At 41.8% G+C, this 17610-nt stretch overlaps 8 protein-coding genes across 8 annotated transcripts; 4 read left to right on the top strand and 4 right to left on the bottom strand.

The window, feature by feature from the left end:
• Positions 1–337: 337 nt before the first annotated feature.
• On the top strand, positions 338–1609 carry GLAREA_04916 (uncharacterized protein; the record flags this gene model as incomplete). Its single annotated transcript, XM_008087293.1, has 1 exon — positions 338–1609. The coding sequence occupies one exon, from the start codon at positions 338–340 to the stop codon at positions 1607–1609; it is 1272 nt and encodes a 423-aa protein (XP_008085484.1).
• Positions 1610–2650: 1041 nt separating this feature from the next.
• GLAREA_04915 (uncharacterized protein) lies at positions 2651–3628 on the top strand (the record flags this gene model as incomplete). The annotated part of the gene is made up of 1 exon (XM_008087292.1): positions 2651–3628. One exon carries the CDS (start codon positions 2651–2653, stop codon positions 3626–3628), a length of 978 nt encoding a protein of 325 aa, XP_008085483.1.
• Positions 3629–4291: 663 nt separating this feature from the next.
• On the top strand, positions 4292–5146 carry GLAREA_04914 (uncharacterized protein; the record flags this gene model as incomplete). The annotated part of the gene is made up of 1 exon (XM_008087291.1): positions 4292–5146. The coding sequence occupies one exon, from the start codon at positions 4292–4294 to the stop codon at positions 5144–5146; it is 855 nt and encodes a 284-aa protein (XP_008085482.1).
• Positions 5147–5781: 635 nt separating this feature from the next.
• On the bottom strand, positions 5782–6540 carry GLAREA_04913 (uncharacterized protein; the record flags this gene model as incomplete). Its single annotated transcript, XM_008087290.1, has 1 exon — positions 5782–6540. One exon carries the CDS (start codon positions 6538–6540, stop codon positions 5782–5784), a length of 759 nt encoding a protein of 252 aa, XP_008085481.1.
• A 688-nt stretch (positions 6541–7228) lies between these two features.
• GLAREA_04912 (uncharacterized protein) lies at positions 7229–7900 on the top strand (the record flags this gene model as incomplete). Its single annotated transcript, XM_008087289.1, has 1 exon — positions 7229–7900. The coding sequence occupies one exon, from the start codon at positions 7229–7231 to the stop codon at positions 7898–7900; it is 672 nt and encodes a 223-aa protein (XP_008085480.1).
• An 872-nt stretch (positions 7901–8772) lies between these two features.
• GLAREA_04911 (uncharacterized protein) lies at positions 8773–10008 on the bottom strand (the record flags this gene model as incomplete). The annotated part of the gene is made up of 1 exon (XM_008087288.1): positions 8773–10008. One exon carries the CDS (start codon positions 10006–10008, stop codon positions 8773–8775), a length of 1236 nt encoding a protein of 411 aa, XP_008085479.1.
• Positions 10009–11409: 1401 nt separating this feature from the next.
• Positions 11410–12152, bottom strand: GLAREA_04910 (uncharacterized protein; the record flags this gene model as incomplete). The annotated part of the gene is made up of 2 exons (XM_008087287.1): positions 11410–11920; positions 12007–12152. The coding sequence occupies 2 exons, from the start codon at positions 12150–12152 to the stop codon at positions 11410–11412; spliced, it is 657 nt and encodes a 218-aa protein (XP_008085478.1).
• Positions 12153–14969: 2817 nt separating this feature from the next.
• GLAREA_04909 (HIT/MYND zinc finger-like protein) lies at positions 14970–16813 on the bottom strand (the record flags this gene model as incomplete). Its single annotated transcript, XM_008087286.1, has 5 exons — positions 14970–15608; positions 15816–15965; positions 16013–16330; positions 16385–16570; positions 16625–16813. The coding sequence occupies 5 exons, from the start codon at positions 16811–16813 to the stop codon at positions 14970–14972; spliced, it is 1482 nt and encodes a 493-aa protein (XP_008085477.1).
• Between the last annotated feature and the right edge of the window lie 797 nt (positions 16814–17610).

Raw genomic sequence — 17610 nt, 5'->3', positions numbered from 1 at the left:
CACCTCTGAAAGACAAGAAACACCCTTCTTAATTTTATCTCCCACAACCTTTTCCTTTGATGGGCAAAAGTTGCGTGTAAAAATCGCATTATGACCATCTTGGACGTCCACCGTGGAAGCCATACTTCTAAAACAAACAGAGTGGCCCGAGACAATTGAACAGAAGATTGCTTTTCTTTGTTGTTGATAATCAAAACGTCAAACAATTTTACAAACTTGTCTTCCTTCACATCTAATTGAATTATTTTATAGAGACTCATTGCTTTTCCAACACTAAGTAGACACAGAATACTATAGTTAATTCTGTTAATCTACTATGTATCCACCAACCGCCATTATGTTCGACTTGCAGAATCAGCTAGCAGGCACTAATCTAGGGGAAGATTTATTTCTAGGCGCAGATCAAAATAATGACATTCTTACTCCTAGAGAAGACTTCGGTTATGGTTTCGGCGAGGATATCAACGGAAATGCTGTGCCTATTAGAGGACCGCCACTACAGAAGATAAGTACGTCTGACAGAATAATACCTGGAAGCTTGGCTGATCACTATGATAGGCAGCCAAATTGCCCTATGATGCAGCCTCCACACTCGCAAAGTGATTCTCCAAAGGAGCATTTTCCGAACGAAATCGGAATTACTGAAGACGAATCTGGGCAACGTAAGGTATTGCCAAGCATAGAAAATCCAGGTAAACCGCCAAACGCCGAACCATTTGACCTTGTGGCGATAGGGAAGACAGCCCAGCAATATTTCTCACCCCTGGTAAATGCACAGCCGGAAATATCCAAACCCAAACAAACAGCTGGAACTGTCAGGAGAATCCCAGAAAATGGAGGCTCGCAGTTTGCAAAATATCTAGTCCCACCGCTAAGTCCTGTCAAAACACCTAAAGATTTCAAAGGTAACGAAAAGGCTTACTGGCTATATCATGATACCAGAAAGAAGCTGCTTGCGCGAAGGCGGAGAAAAATTCGGGCAATAGAAAAGACGGAAGATTTGAAACGCAAACGCCAGAGGGAGGAGGATGAAATGATGAGTGGGTTCCGTTGGCTCGGTGGTGACTCACACATGGAAAGTTCTGGGCTGCCGGGGCCAAATTCGGACAACACAACATCTGATGAAAAAACCGAAAATGGTGGTAATCACGAGAGAAAAATCGAGCCACCGTCACCACTAGGTCCTGTGAGGTCGAAGGATAGCTTCGATGACGAACAAGCTTTCAAAGAATACCAGAGAGAACGAAATATCAAGCGGATTCGAATCTGGAAGAGTAAGAATGCTGAATACAACAAGATGTACAGTAATTCATATTACCGGCACCGCCGGCAGAGAAGGAAGGGTGAAGACTGCGTCACAAGTCTGCCTGATATTGATTCCTATAGGAAGAATGGTCAGGATGGCTATACCACGGGTGTAAGTGTCGAAGGCGTTACTGATGAACATTCAGATTCAAGTATGAATTTAGCTGGTCTACAAGATCAGAGAATCGGAGATGAGCGGGTGCTTTACAATGTTTATCCTCCATTACCGAGTAGTGGTGGAGCAAATTATTCTGAGATGACGACGACCTCAACGGACGTCCAGAGTCACGGCACAAAAGAATAACAGCCTTTTACAATCCGTAACCGTCTTGGGCCCGCAGTCAGTATGAGATGAAAAAGTCAGTGTTAAAGAGAAGACTTGCCTTAAGGTTTCAAAGTTATTCTAGGAAGCGACCAGAATAAGGAGAATAATCAATACGTATTGGCGAATTTATGCGTATCACTGCCTTCAACTCCTGAGTCCTCTTATGTGTCCAAGCACCAATAAATATATATATACATGACCTAATTTCTACCACTATATACTATAATTGTGATAATTCAAACAAGTTGATTGCCGAGAGCTGTTCGAATAAAGACTCTCATAGAACTTAGTAAACAATATTCAATCATTTTCAATGCCCAACTCAAATCTCGTTGTCCAAAACTACATATTGATATTATGTTTACCTTTTACCGTTTACCAGATTTTGAGAAAACCACAACCCAAACTTCCAAACATATAGCTGCTTAGCTACCTTCAAGCCTGTAGCCTTTTAATTCGTACACCCAGCTACTTGCTACGCCAAGAACCTTTAGTATGTTTAAATGATCTGTTTTAATTTTATTTAGCAATGATAATCCAAATAAGCTCAATAGTACAAAGACCTTTACAATTCTTTGAGGAGAGGCTCAAACAAATATCGTTTAAACAAAATGTTTTGTCCCCCCGTTCTTTCATTAAACACACCATAGAGTTATGTACCTGTTTATTTATTCAGTATTTCAAAAAGCCTTAAAAGCTGCTTTAAATTCACCTCATAAATAAGAAAGGCTTTTGTATTTCTATTGTAGTTTTGATCTAGTAAACCAAAAACTACTAATCCAACAATTCAGGATATGACATACCAGCAAGACTGGCTGTTAGCAGCGGGTCCCAACACCACCGAAACCTGGGTTTCCATGCCAGATATGTGTCAACAACCCCAGCAACGGGAAGGTGACCTCGGTTATGGGTTTGGCCAGGATATTCATGGAAACGTTGTAGCAATTCGTGGACCACCACTACTAAATGTGAGTAGGTTCTGACAGAGTGATACCCGGAAGCTTAGCGGACCATTTCGAAATGTCACAAAATTCTTTTGAATTTGCAGCAACTCCAGCTCAGCCATACTGCTACGGCCCCGTCAGTATACAGCCAGACGCTGCCAAAAGCGAAGAAAAGATTGAAACCATCGAAAGCACTACAGAGTACGAGAAATTGCAATTACTCCTAGCTCCAATACCTCCCTTGAGTCCGCTCAAAAAGCGGAAATCTTCCAATGACGAAACGAGTTACCAGCGGTGTCGAGAAACCAGGGAGACGCGGAGATTGCGGAGGGCAAGAAAGATCAAGCTTAGAGAGTCGGCACAGAAAGCGATCCACGAATTCCAGCGGTATGACAACAGTATAGAGAGTGATTCTGATCAATTGAGTGTCGGGTCAAATATGGAAAGCGGCAAACTATTTGAAACCCCCACTGAACATAGCTTGTCAGCGAAGGCGATCCAGAAACAAGCGAGGGAACAGCATCCGCCATCACCACCAAGCCCGGTCAAGCGCCGACGTATGTTCGGAGATGACGAAAAGGCTTTCAGGGAGTACACTAAGAACCGACGGGCCAAGTACCGCGTGTTCTGGAGGGCAGCAAATCGGGCATATGTCAATGCGTACATGAAGTCATACAGTCACCGCGCAAGGGAGATTCAGAAAGGTAATCCCTGCCCGCCTAGTTTGCTTACTATGGATGAGCATAGAAAGAGTCTTGAGAGTCCAGATGCCCGGAGTCTTAGTGGAGAAGGGCTGACTGATAACAAACCTACCACTAAGACGGGTTTAGCAGAAGCAAATAGCTTCTCGGGGGAAGGTCAGTATTTATATATGGAAGACCAGTACATTTACAGTACTTACCCAGCCTTCGAAAATAAATATCTCGCAACTGATTCTTATGTCCCGATGGTCCCAATGGAAGTACAAAATCCTGGCACTTATGGAGAGAATTTTTACAGCCCTTACACATCCTTCCCCTACGATGTAAATTACACGAGCGGGAACTGGCTGTAGATTGATAAACTCGTTTTGATGTTCAGACTCTTATTTTAAAAATCAAATCGCAAAAGAAACCAATATTATAAGCTATGAGATGACCCAGATCGAGAAATAAAACTGTGACCGCTAGAACTTTTCATTCTGACTACTAACGAAAGCTGATTGCGTTTTAAGGCAGTGCAAAGTTTGATTCAAATTTCACTCAACAAATTACATAATCACTGGATTACAATATGGTAACCTTACTCAACGTAGTAGCTTGATCTTACTTGGTGAGGATCCTGGTGTAGGCCAAGAAGAGTTGTATCTATTTTTAAACTGAATCTAATGAAAAAGAAAATTTGATCCCCAAGTTATGATTTTCGATCATTTGGTCATTTCGAAATCTTTAAATCAATAAATTAACTACTTGATACAACAGGCACATTACAAACGACGCATTTAACAAATAATTATGCCAAGACTTGTAGACTTCCCTTGTCTGTTTTCTTGTTTTGTATCATCTTATGTAACTCTTTATTCCCTTGTTGTTATCCTATCCGAGCCTTTAATAAAATCACATTGTTCAGGGCGAACTGTTTTGTGGCCAGAACTATAATATGGCAAGGCATCGTACCTTTGCTATTCATCAATTTAGAGCTCGTCTCGCTGTGATCAGTAGTACTCTCCGATCCGGAAATGTTTAAATCCTCAAAAACTACGGTTGGTGATTCAACCAACAACAGTGATAGTACGTTGTATCACATCGCCCATGAAGATTCTTGCAAAATTCCCAGTCGTCACCGGCCGGAGCACATGCCGCTGACAGAGATCAAGGGTAAAACTCAAAATTTTACATCAGCATGTGCAACTAAATGCACCGAAGAACTCCCAATTAGCCCATTCCGCAAAAGAAAACAATTTGACAACGACGATGCATTCAAAGAGTACAAAAAACTCCGCCAGCTCAAGCAGGCCAGGCTTCGCCGCCGATTCCGTCAAAATCAGAACACGAATCAATTCCCACGAATCTTAACAAGTCCAGCCAAGATACGCAAAGACTTTGGGAGCGATGAGTTTGCGTATAAAGAATACAGACGAAAGCGCCAAAATACTCAACGGCGGCTTTGGAGACGACATAGTAAGTCGGCATCAAAGAGAAGTGATGCAGAGGATGTGGCGTTTAAGTCGGCTCAGTTTAAGCAAAGGGCTGAGATAAAGAAGGTGGCGTTGATGAGGGTGAATGAGCAAACTGGAGGGGCGATGACGATGAGAAGGAGGAAGGCGAGGGCGGAATTTGAGAATCATGAGCAGTGGAAGGCTTATCAGAAAGCTAGGAATGCGGAAACTAGGAGGCTTCGGCAGGCACAGAAATGGGAGGAGAGGAAGAGGACGAGAGAGGTGAAGATGGAGAAAGTTAGGTATTCACAGAGCAATCATCTTACCTTCTTTCGGGAGATGAAGTTAATGGATTATGAAAGCGAGGAACAGCTTGGTCAAATGGCACGTGAGTTGACGACCATGTTGTTGGCGCCCCTGCATTCCGAGTTCTGAGGTTTTGATTGATGTTGCTCTTGTCTAGGCAAACGACGCTTTCCACTCGAGTTTTATGCTTTGTCCCAAATTGCAACAATTCTTTTTCTTTCTCTATAACTTCCCAACTTTTCTTTTTCTATAGTTCTCTTTGATTCTCTCATCCAGCTTCCCAACAAAATCTAAGAAGCTTAAATCTACAATATCCAATATCCACTATGCAATCCCTTAAAATGACTCCCTTAATTATTCCCCATCTAAATGCAAATTGCAATTTATCAGTCAATGTTTTCGAACAATTTCGGAATCTTGTTTAAAGCAAAAAGTTTCTGCAACCCGGCCATCGATCGATTCTTTATGAAACGCTCAGTGCCAACCTACTTCCGATTTCCCGTGCTAAGCTTTGCACAATACTACACATTACATCTGTCGAAATGTATTAATGTTTTTACCTATGTCTCAACATTTTGTCGCTTTTATGTTATTTCTAGCTTACGATTCTTAAGCTTTCATTTCTAATCTTTCTAGTTTTCTCCATCTACTCAACTAATTTCCACTAAACTATTCCTTTGACTCTTTTATTCGTTGTTAAAACCCATAATTTCTTTTCTCGTCCTGCGTACGAAGCGATTCATGCTTTCCGCTCGATGGCACACTCATCCTTTCTCCACTTTCTTCTCCCAGGTGGAACCAGGTTTATCATATTCGTTGGTTGATTTCTTATCGAACATTTCTGCCAACTCTGAAACAGATCTTGCCCCTTTCCGCGGAGAACCAGATCTGTTCGACGATTTCTCTCTCCTAGAGCTTGCACCACTTGATCCGACCTCCATACCCAAACTCGATGGTGAAAATTTTGCCAATGTGCCTCCAGGCAAACCAGAACCCCTTTCTCTACTGGAAGTCGCATAACCAGATCCGTCATCTAAATTTTTGTTCGACCCCACTACAACTGTAATCGAGGATCCGTCGAGGGTTGTTGAGGTGTGCAAAGACATGCCAGCTGGAGACGCCGCTAAAGTTGGTATCAATGGGGGATTATTGGAAACAGTGACATGGTCTGGCAACTCTTTAATAGGCGATATTAATGGCGGCGTAGTATTAGAGAGTGATGATTCCGAGTCTCGTGGGTATATACTCAAGTCTGTCTGTCGGGGGCAGCGGGGCAAAGACATCGAAAACGGAGAAGATTGTGATGAATCTGACGCTGACGGAGTACTGGTAGCTCTGGATTTTTGATACTCAAAAGGCGGACACCCCTCCAGAGCGGGTTTATGGCAAGATCTTGCAGGACTGGGTGAGCGAGATTCGGCATGTGGAGTGCGACTTGAATTTTCGTTGAAGATTGATGTTGAAGATGATGAATTACTGGGGTTGCGTGCTTGGTATAGAAATGTCTGGTTTGGGTCTGACATATTGACGAAGTTGTAAGTGTGGAGGGATATTCCTTCAACGTCTTTATAATATCGAGAACGCGAAAGTTCAAACATACCTCCAAGAACCTTTGTCTTATCAACTGCTTCCATTATATACTCACAAAACGTAAATAATCAGAATGACTACTATATTACTAAACGAATAGCCAAACTACGACTGACAAACAGAAACCTCGGTATCACAATCAGGGCATGACTGAAACTTCGTTGTAAGCAAACGATGTCTTAAATGAAGGACAGATAATCCTACAAATTCCTTAGCACCACTTCGTAAGTCCACCTACATTAAGTTTACGTCACAGCCAGAACAACTGAGATCCAAAAGCTATCATACATCATGATCAGAACAACAGCATATCACCCCACTCTTTCATTATGGTGGAAACAATATTCCATCCCAGAAATTCGGTTAATCAACTTTTTATCATAACAAAGAAATCACCTTGAGCTTTGGCCGTGAAACAGCAAAACAACTTCCCTGTTTCCACTAAACAGCTATGTACTATACCATTGTTCGTCACCTCCTTTGTCACCAAGTTTCTATATGATCATGACATTCGACCTAATTCCATCAACCCATCAACCACGAGGCTAATTGGCTCTCAATTCATTCAAATCAAAATTTAAAAACACCAACCTTGTGTGTTCTCAATTAGCAGAATTCAAAATGACACCAAAATCTGCACGTTCGAAGAGATCTCGATCCCAAAAGTCAAGAACTACCAGCCCATCTACCCAAACTCCTCGCGCAGGAATCCGAAAATCGCGAAGCATAAGCCCGGCGACGAAACGACGCCCGAAGTCTCAGAAGGAAAAGATTGAAACACTGTTCGCTCGCGGTTTGGATCAAGATGTTTTCGTGACGGTTACTCCTGGTAAGTCGGCTCTCTTTCCAGGCTTTGATTATTTGAAGAATCCTGGAGAGTTGAACTATGATGACTCTGAGGATGCCTATACTAACTCATCTAGTTCTTTTACATCATGCCAAAAGTCTTTGACCAAGTCGATGAGTGATCTTTCAATCTCGACTCATCCCGGTCTTCATAAGATGCGCACTTCTCACGCCCGAAAGCTCTCGGAGCAGCCAGGGTTAAAAGAAGCGTATAATAAGAGACTTGCTGAGCTACGACTGAGGGTTAGGAAGATAGGACAAGAGCTCTCTGAGAGACGCAGCGCTGCTGATTGTCAGAAGCAGCAAGCGAGTTTACTGGACTGGAGCAGAGTCAGAGTGGATAGACCCCAATCTTGCTGGGACGAGATGGATTGGGAAGGCGATGGAAAGTGGGAGGGTGAGGCTGATTGGCTAGCTTGGGAACAGGAGCATCTTGTGATTACCTGACTTTGTGTTTTAACATAGGTTTCAAAATTGCTTAAAGATTTGTCGTTGCTTAGGTCTCCTGACATTTGCTTCTGCCGCTTAAATATCTCAAAAAAGAAAAACCACAAAAAGCGCTATAAAACCCCAGCTAACAAAATAAACATGTTTCAAGTATCAAAGAAAAAAGAGGTGTATTCTATACGGAGCTGTCTCATAGAATGCACTAGTATACCTAACTAATATTTCCTGTGAATGCCATAAGCGAGCTCTTAATAATTGTATTTTCACCTCATCATTTGAGCATGATAAATTTAATCATAGTCATATAAACTCATGAGCAATCTTTAGTGACGTTACCTTTCATGAAAGGCCAGACTTCTACGGCAAGGCTGTATCGAATCTCCGTGAAAATCTTGCAAGGTAAAGTCTCTCTCCCATCTATCGTTCCAACGTGCTCGATAATCATAGCAATTCTAAGCAGTAGAGCAGCACTGGGATGACCTTCGTTACGGCATCTTACAATTCTCTCAAGCGGATCTAGACATTGTTTTGTGAATACTGAGGGATATAGTAACACGCGTCATGCATTCCTCGCTATGAAGTGCATGTTGTGATGAGGATTAGTTTCTATCATTAAGTAGAAGAACATCATCCAGCTGCTCAAGAGTCAAGACAGATTTACAGGGAGAATGCTAATGACTATTGACAACTACCTTGATTAAGTTAGACTTTACATGAATTTCACGTACAAGTTACGATTTAAGGTTCTATCGTGTGAGCTGCCAGTTGTGAATTAAGAGTAACTGTTGCAAAAACAAAATTTCTTCTATCTGCTACTTCATTTTGATTTGACATTCAAACAAAAGTACTTCATATTTCGTGTTTCTTACGACTCAACCGCTCTCAGGCAAACTTGATAGCCAGAGCTCCGGCCAATACTTCGAAAGATCCGAATACCTCGTGTATTGACCTTCATCGTCCACAGAATCCAGTGCTTCAATAGGAAACAGCCAAAAGCCAAATGCAGGTCTAACAGCGCGCTCTAAATCCTCGCCCTTATACTTTTCGCTTTGAGCGCCCACTTCTAATTTCTGTTCGGCGTACACTCTTTCTTGTTCGGCATCCAGAGTGCCATTCCAATAGTTGTCTTCTTTTTGCATAAATCTCCTTGCCGTCTCTCTTCCCAAGATTCTAAGACGGTCATCTGGTTTGAATCCAAAGCTCCATTTGTACTCGATGCCGAGGGACGTTGCAGACAACCCCCATTTCCCCAATATGTTGGTCCATAGTCGAAAGGGTCTCCTATGGTCATCGCCGTGAGTCATAACATCCTTCAAATCCTCGCCGATAGCACGTGGATCACGCGGTACACTATCAAAACTTGGGACCCTAGTTTCAATAGGAATAGAGCGATTGTATTGAGTGATAGCAAGTAGGAATTGTCCCCCACCTTGGGCGAATTGGCGGGAATGAAGACAGCCATTGGTGAAGAAAAAAACCTGATGGAGATTCTTGATTGTGTCGGTAAAGACTTCTTTTAAATGTGCATCGAGATCGGCCGTTGAACAATCCATGAGTTGTAGATCGTTGCCAGACAGATCGTTGCCATAAAATATCAAATTGCGAAGGCCGGTATGACTGGGGTCGTAAACGGTGTTGAAGAGATAAAGGAAAGGGAACAGGGTGTGCTTTACCGACCATTTTGCGGTGAGTCGGAGAAAGTCGTGCTCTGGGTTGAAATATAGTTGACCAGGCTTTAGAGGGAGCTTGTCGTCAACGCTTCCAATGCGGAACCAGCAGGGTATCCGAACTCGGTAAAAGAATAATGCAGCTACCCTTGCTTCTTGATTAACTCGGAATAACTTGCTCATGCTTTGTTGCCCCTCGGTAACAGCGAAGAAACGTTGATTGTCGGTCGAGGTTGGGATGTCTGGTATATCCTTAGGTGGCGTTTTGTCTAGATCATGCAGACTCATGTGAAAGATTCGCGAACGTTGCATGGAATGATGCCATATCTTGTTCCGAAGCTCCCTAGGGAGTTGAGGGAAAAGATAAAAGGACTTGGTTTCAGTACTTCGATTTTGGAGAAGCGTAAAAGGCTGTAAATGAAGTGGAGTAGAAGAGGTCATTTTGCGACTTAATTTAACTGTGGGTGGAAGATTTTCTGAAGGTGAGAAGTACACAGCTTTTGTGGTAACGGATGAGAACGGCTGGGGAAGGAGACATATAAAAGTTGGTTGAAATCTCTCTCACTCACTCAGTGCCGGATCAAGCATTACAGCTTCACCAATCGCAAGGTACGTGTCCGAAGATTGGAATGCCTCCTGTCGCGTAGCTTTCATTCCGAAGGGTGGGCTTGTATGCAAGGAGTATAACGGCATTCCTGACTAGCACCGATCCAAATCTCGAAACAATCCAGACTCCGAACTTTACTTTTATCTACTACAGTAAAACTCCGCCACAAGGATGTGGGGCGGAACGACTAAATATTAAGGATACACGAGGTATTCTTAAGGTAGGGTATTACTAATTAAGAGTATATCCTAAAGTATAAAGATATTTCGGTAAAATAAGCGATACTTATAGGATCTTTTAGGTAATTCTCTAAAACCGACGATATTATACTATTCTTTTAAGGATTTCTCTATTCGGAATTACTTCAGGGAGCGAAGATATAAAGAATATCCTAGGTTATAGATTTATCCTTAATTTACTACTAAAATCGGTCGGGAAGTAAGATAAGATCCTTACAAAACAGGTATTCGTAAGGTAGATATCTTTATATAACAGTTTTATTATATTAATAAATATACTTTTAAAGCTTATATTTATTCGAGGATAGATACTAGAGTACTATATTAGTATATATCTATACTTTTATCTATATCTAGATACTTAAATATTAAGAAGTAATAGAAAGGGCGATAAGTTAAGTTCAAGTATAATTAGTATAATTTCTCGAGAGAAACTCTCTAAAGTCCTAGTAGGTTTTTGCGAGAAGTTAAGTTTATCTCGATCTACTCTTTCTAGTATTAAAAAACAGTTATCTCTGTAGATATTAGATAAAGTAGATAAAGTTAATTTTTCTATATAATATTATTTACTTTAAAATAAGTTAAGAATAAAAGATATTATTAATAATTAGTATAAATAAAAGCTTATAGTAAAGAAGTTTATTATTATAATAGTTAGAAATACTAATCTATAGACTATAATTTATAGTATAGACTACTTTTTCTTAAATATATTTACAAATTTTATAGTACTAATTATAGTAAAAGAGTACTTAAATTAATTAATAATTATTAAAGCTAGAGTAAGCTTGTAACGAAGAGGGAAAAATATAGTATTTATAGACAGCTCTACTGACTCCTCTCTAGAACGAAAAGAATACTATTTTGCCTAATATAAGCATAAAAGTAACACAATCACATGTGATATAGTATTGGAGAAATAACGCATCAGAATGAAACCCCAAGACACAAAAGATATAACCAACCCCAAATATTCGACTTCACACTAATTTGGATTCAAACAAATCCCCCTGTTCCACCAGCAGCAGAAACTTCACCATCGCTAGAAATCTGCATAGAAGTAGGAGGATTCATGGGGTGTGACTTGACTTTGCAAGATCGCCCAGTAAGGCTCACCACTGCTGCTTTTGTTGTGCGTATTCTCTTGGTGCTAAAGTCTTGGTCTTGCTGAATCGATGTCAATACCGTGGTATCACGGACGCTGATTTGAGTACCGATAGCAGTGGTCATCGGGACCGAAATCCAGCCTTGCATATTCAACAGCCCCTCGGCCCTAACAGGTGCCGCAAACGGGGCCCATTGGTCCTCTAAAACCAAGTGTAGAAGCCAGCGAGTGTTTGCGTGAGGGTTCGTGGGTGGTGCATTACCCTGAATGACGATGCCGATACATGTTGCCAGATTTTGCGTGCACAGGCCGTGTCCTGATGCTTTACCGAATCCCCCCACAGCCACCTTATCGCCCATAGAGCCAGCTGGAATTGTACGAGTATTGAGTATACGGCCTGTTCTGTTAGTCGCTGCACAAATATTCTTCAATTTGACCCAGGATGAGTTGGGTGCTTCGATATCTTATAATAGTCCAGTGCCACTAACGCGTATCTCTTTCTTTGCCGCGGTCTTCTTGGTACTAGACTCTTTAGCCTGGGGAGCTTGTGGCCTCTTAGAGCTCTTCGGTTTCTTCGTCCCACTAGTGTTTTTCTCAAAAGAACTATCTTCAAAGTCTCTTTTATCAATGCCATCTTTCTTATTGTCGTTAACTTCATTGTGTTCATTCTCTGTTATCTTAAGTTCAGCTCGTAGATCCTTCGTATACCATTAAAGAAACAACAAGTTGAGAAATAATTATGTTTAAAACAGATTTGCAATAAACATCAAAGACGTTTGAGCCTTCCACCTTTGAAATTCCAAAAGTCAGAGATTTAGAGTTAAGTCCGCAAAATTTCTCTTACAAAGGTTGTCGACAATGGAAGGTAGATCATTAGTGATATTGTTTATGTGGCGGGCCGTTACATATTCGGCAGCGAAACAGAATGGCAGCAGAGAAAGTAAAAGTGCTTTTTCGAAATAAAACACTCGTGAAGAAGGAAAAGATTGATAGTAATGGAATGAATTTAATTTATTTCCTATCTTTCATCTACGCCAACTTGAATTTCTTTTCTTTTCAAGCGTTGCTATAAATCCTAGAGTCTTTGTAAATATTTGCTTTCACTTAGATAAAGCTTAGTTTGGAATCAAACGATCATTATTTTTGCTACAGTCTTGATCAATCGCTGCTTGTTAGCAATCGAACTTGAACCGAAAATCTCTCTATTGTGTGAACTACTGTGAAGCAAATTTATTACTCCATAGAAGATGCTTTGGTTGTTTGCATTGACGTGTCGTAGGCAAGTCAAATTATTTCAAGAGTTACATAACTCCTGTTGGTCTAATCACTTGCTTCAAATTACGCTTTTACGACAATGAAAATTTTTAGTTGCAAAAAGCTCATTATGAGTCTAAATCCATTCTATCGCATGATGACACAACTCCTTAGTACAGGCCTAGCACAACAAATTCAAAATAGGAATCAACAATTTACTAGTCATAGACAGTACTGTACGGTCTTTACACTTGTGGTGGACTTTACTGCACTTTGAACTTTCGCTCTGGGTAATCTGAACGAGCACATTAAAGTGCTAAGCAATCTAGAGCGACTTTAGACGTCCTGCCAAATACTGATAACAGCATCTGTAACTATTATCGTCCCATCTTCGTGTAACTCTTGCTTGTGTCTTAGACAGCACATTGGTGGTTACAGTTGGCTTACTATTTATAGTAGCATATTTGTTCGTTACAGTTGGTATAGTCTTGTAATGTCCTGTTATGCTAGCTATTTTCAGCATTACTTCCTTCGAGTTGTGGCAACAGTATAACGAGTTCTTCTAACTCAAAATCGCCCCTTGGGAATAAGAGGTGAAACCGACATGTTTTTCGTGTAACACCTTGGATACACCATATTCCCAAAACCGCGGGAATCAGACATCGTAAATCGCTGGTTAAAAAGAGCATCCGCCGTATAGAATCATTAATTACCATGTATAGTAGAAGACCATAAACCCCTGGGTCTCATCAAATACAGAATACCCTGGATGCAGTATACTTAGAAGGGTTTAAGGAGCACTTGATGACTTTTGAAGGCCCTGATATTTTCCTTTCATCAGAACGTTTCGCAAATCCACCAAGGACTTCCAATAATGGGACCCCTTTTCTGCCATCAAGTAATAAAGTGGTCTGACGTTCAAGGATCAAAAAGTCACCAAGATAAATATTTGGGTTGTATGCCGTAGGAGTTACGGCTCACTTGACAGAACTGAGCCCCTCTACAGAGGCATGTTTGGAGGCGCCCACGAAACTTCTTTTGTGACTCGTCTTGGCTCCTGAATGAGCATTTTATTTTTGACAGTCCAGCCGGCCCGTACACATGGCCGAATCCTGTATCCTGTCGAGATCATTCTGTAACCGTATCTCCCAGCGCATCTAGTGTCTTGCGCTGCTCTGTTTTTTAATATGCAGATGAGGTGTGACCCAACAAAGCTTATGAGCGTGATAGCGCCGAGGCCTGTAGCAATCGAAGTCGTGATGACGGCAGCGATACCGGTTGAACCTCATGGTTTTGGCACTTAGCCGTGATATATCGAGAATGTCGAAGACTTTCTATTACTGCTACCTTGGTACACATGTAGTGATACTCTGCTGAAATGTTCTACTGCTAATCTCATCTGACGAGCTTCTTTTAATTGTCAGCGAAAATGGTACGTGGCATTTTCGAACTGACATATTAGCGCCAAAGGGTTATTTTGGAAAAGAAGATTTGAGAAATAGTCGGAAGGTGATTCTCTGGAAAGAGGATTGGACTGATGTGCACTCATATTTGGGCGACTAGATGAGTTCATGGCCATAGAGCATCTTCACTACTCTAAATAATGACAACGCTCTTGTGCGAATCAGGCCTGGTTCAACCATCGTCCCCACTCCGAGCTCCCGCATACCATTATTTGAAGACTTGCAAAACAGGACACACGAATATTTAGTAAGAAGTTGGCTAGGCCTACTGAGGAGTGTCTTCAATATCAAGGCAAATGCAATCCACTGGGTTAGACCTTAATCAATAAGTAACGAAGAATTGATCTTGTGTCTTTAGCGTTTGTCGAAAATGCATAAGTCCTCAGAGAGGCTGCAAATATGCAAAACCTAACCCCCTATGTCCCTACTATTTGGCACGAATCTACTTTTCTTGCAGGTTTCACGCACGTTACATCATAGAATACTAATAAGCTAAATTTCATTGCACGATGTCTCAATGAGTTGATCATTTACAAAGGATTCGAGGAATGATTAGCAACACAATATCGCGAATGAAAACAACCACTCTCTATGTTTTGGATTTTCATTGTGAGCTGCCAGTAAAGTAAGAGATCCCACTCATTGCTAGACTGCTTTCATTTGTTGCCACGGATTCTGAGAAGCACCGCCGAGTGTATGATCTCCTGTATCAATATCTCGAATCTGCCTGTCTCTCAAATAAGTTCTTTCTCGCTAAGCTCAGGTAACCCAGCCCATTTCAGAAGGTGATTCATGTTTGATAGAAATTTGACCTTCACGTTATCACTGTTGTGTAATGGAGTGTTTAGGAAGTCCTGCCATTCAGAAGGGGCTAGTTTCATGCCAGAGCTCATTACCGGATGTTGAAAGTCTAAGCCTGACGCAATGACGGTAAAGGTTTGTCTGAGACGATTGTTTCTGAACTCCTCCTTTACCGCAACGGCTGAGTTTACACCATAACAACGGGAAGCATCTCTAGCCAGTAGCCGCTGGAGGTGGAAGGAGACAGCGGTACAAGACCAAGCGATATCTTCTCCCGCTTTCGTAGGCATTCTGATACAAGCAAGCAGGTTTTGAAGCGTAGATATTTTCGCGCTGAGATGAATAGGCGGAACCTGCGCCGGCTCGATGATGTAGCGAATCTTGAGGCAGATTTTGAGACACTCTGCGAAATTACCGTTTGCGTAGAGTAGTGGCAGCGTACTTTGGTAAAGGAAAAGCATTGACGGAGAACTCCATCCGTGACCCTCCTTTTGGAATTCTTTAATCATATCTTGGATGTTTACCATGAGTGTCGATGATAACTTTGGTTTCGAGATATCGAGATTTTTCAACTTCATTAAGTAAATTTTGAGAGATGGTGTTGACTTCAATGGCCCCTAAATACAGAGATCGCAGTGACATATGGTGTTGACAAATTCTTGATTGGACGGTTTTTGTTGAGCATAGCGTGAGAAGCCCGTAAGGTGTGAAACACTCAACTCTTCGGCAGAACCTATGTCTCTAAGGGAACGAAGTTCGAGTGCGTTTTTTCTAAATACAATCCAAGAGTTTGGGTTGCATGAGTGCGCAATCTTCGATGTGAAAGGCTCTAGTGTGACACCCACTTCCAAGACAGCAGGCATTTGCGGCAAAAAAGCATCATGGTCTCTCACGAGTGCCGTCGCCATACGTCTTTGATTTTGATGCATCTGCATTGTGATTAGGCAAGTGAGAACAATGTGAAGGTTGGTTTTACCATGCAAAAAAGATCCAGGATCTCCTCCTGTCCTAAAGTTGAAATTTTCATGACAGTAAAGTTTTCGGCGTAAGCAGTCGCAATGCGGCGAAAGCTAGGTTCAGAAATCAAAGCGTCTTTCCCGGTGGATAGACAGGTGACTTCCTTCCATTCTTCCTCATTTAACATCTTGTTTTCTCGCAGTTTCAGAAGACGAAGCAAGAACCGTCCTTCTCGATTGAATAGAATTGCCCTAGCCGCTTCTCCAACGCCCTTAATAGTACTAAGAGCTGCGCACTCAAATCTGTGATATTCCTTCCATGCGTTCTTTTGGCATGACTAAATCTGCTTAGTATGTTTTCAATGTCTGGTGAGATATATTGCAAGATATACCTTGCTGCAATAGCTGTACACCTTGCATGATCCGCATCGTTTAAGAGTGAGCAAATCATCATCAATATAAGGACCCTTGGCAGCCTTGGTATCTGGGGGGTACGTATGTTGCGAACTAATAGAGGATGCTTTTACCGCGAAACAATGATCGCATGTGTTTGAAAGAGCGGACTCGTCATCGTTAACCTGTCCAACCGTTAACATAGTGTCAAATGGAAGAAAGAACGTTTTGAAGCTTACAATGTTGAGCAAGGGCTTCTTGACTTTAAAGATGAGGTCTGCTTCTTTTACGGCTGCTTGAACGAAAATGCCAACATCGTTGGACTTGATTGAGGAGTCTTTAACCACGAGAGGCACCTTTGTATCGACACGGAACGGAATTTGCACACGCTCATCCATATTCGGAGAACCCGTTGTTTCAGGAACCATGGTGCAAGTATTGAAAATGCTAAACGTGCATGCGATCTGACTTGCGGTTCAGTTCTGTGGTTGAAGAGCTTGAGATAGCGATTTATTCTCTCCCGATCTAGTATGAAGGAAGAAAGGAAGACGTCGCTGCAACGGATTGGAGATAGTAGTATCGAGAGAGACCAATCTGAAAGCTCAAGAAAGTTATGCCATGAGCATGCGAGTCTTGTAAGTGGATGTAAATATTAGAAAGAAGGAGGGAAGAAGACGTCAACACTGTTTTGATAACAATACCAGGGGAGCAACAAACGACGCTAACTTTTGAGCACAGGTGAGTACGCCCCACTATCATAGAAGAATGCCTGTGATCGCTTACACATGTACTTCGGTTCTTTTTCCTCTCGCGGAAGGAACATAACCTAGAGTCCTTCATTTTCATCCTCGTTCCTTCGTTCTCACATCGTCCGATTTACTCCGAATAACGGTTCCGGGGGGAAAATGGCAGGAAGCTAAGATCTGGCGGGATTCATGTACGAGCCTACGACGTAGATATGGCTCGGGCAAATAATCTAATTATTCATGCCATCAAATGCTCTGACCCAAAATCGCTTCAATGCGTTGTAGAACTTTATCTGAATACGAGCTAGAACAGGATAATAAAGTGCATTGATATTACTGACGGTTACCTAGATCACCTTTCAGCCCCACTTTAGTAGGCATCGTCTGTTTGTGACAGTTGTTGTTGAGCGTTTGCAAACCCTTAGCAAACGCCTTGGAGGTTACGAACACTAGAACATTTTCCACACAGGAGCGTCGTG

Source organism: Glarea lozoyensis (genome assembly GCF_000409485.1).
Source record: "Glarea lozoyensis ATCC 20868 chromosome Unknown GLAREA5, whole genome shotgun sequence".
Classification (NCBI taxonomy): Eukaryota; Fungi; Ascomycota; class Leotiomycetes; order Helotiales; family Helotiaceae; genus Glarea; species Glarea lozoyensis.
Note: the sequence above shows the minus strand (reverse complement) of the source record. Positions and strands in the feature narration are given on the sequence as shown.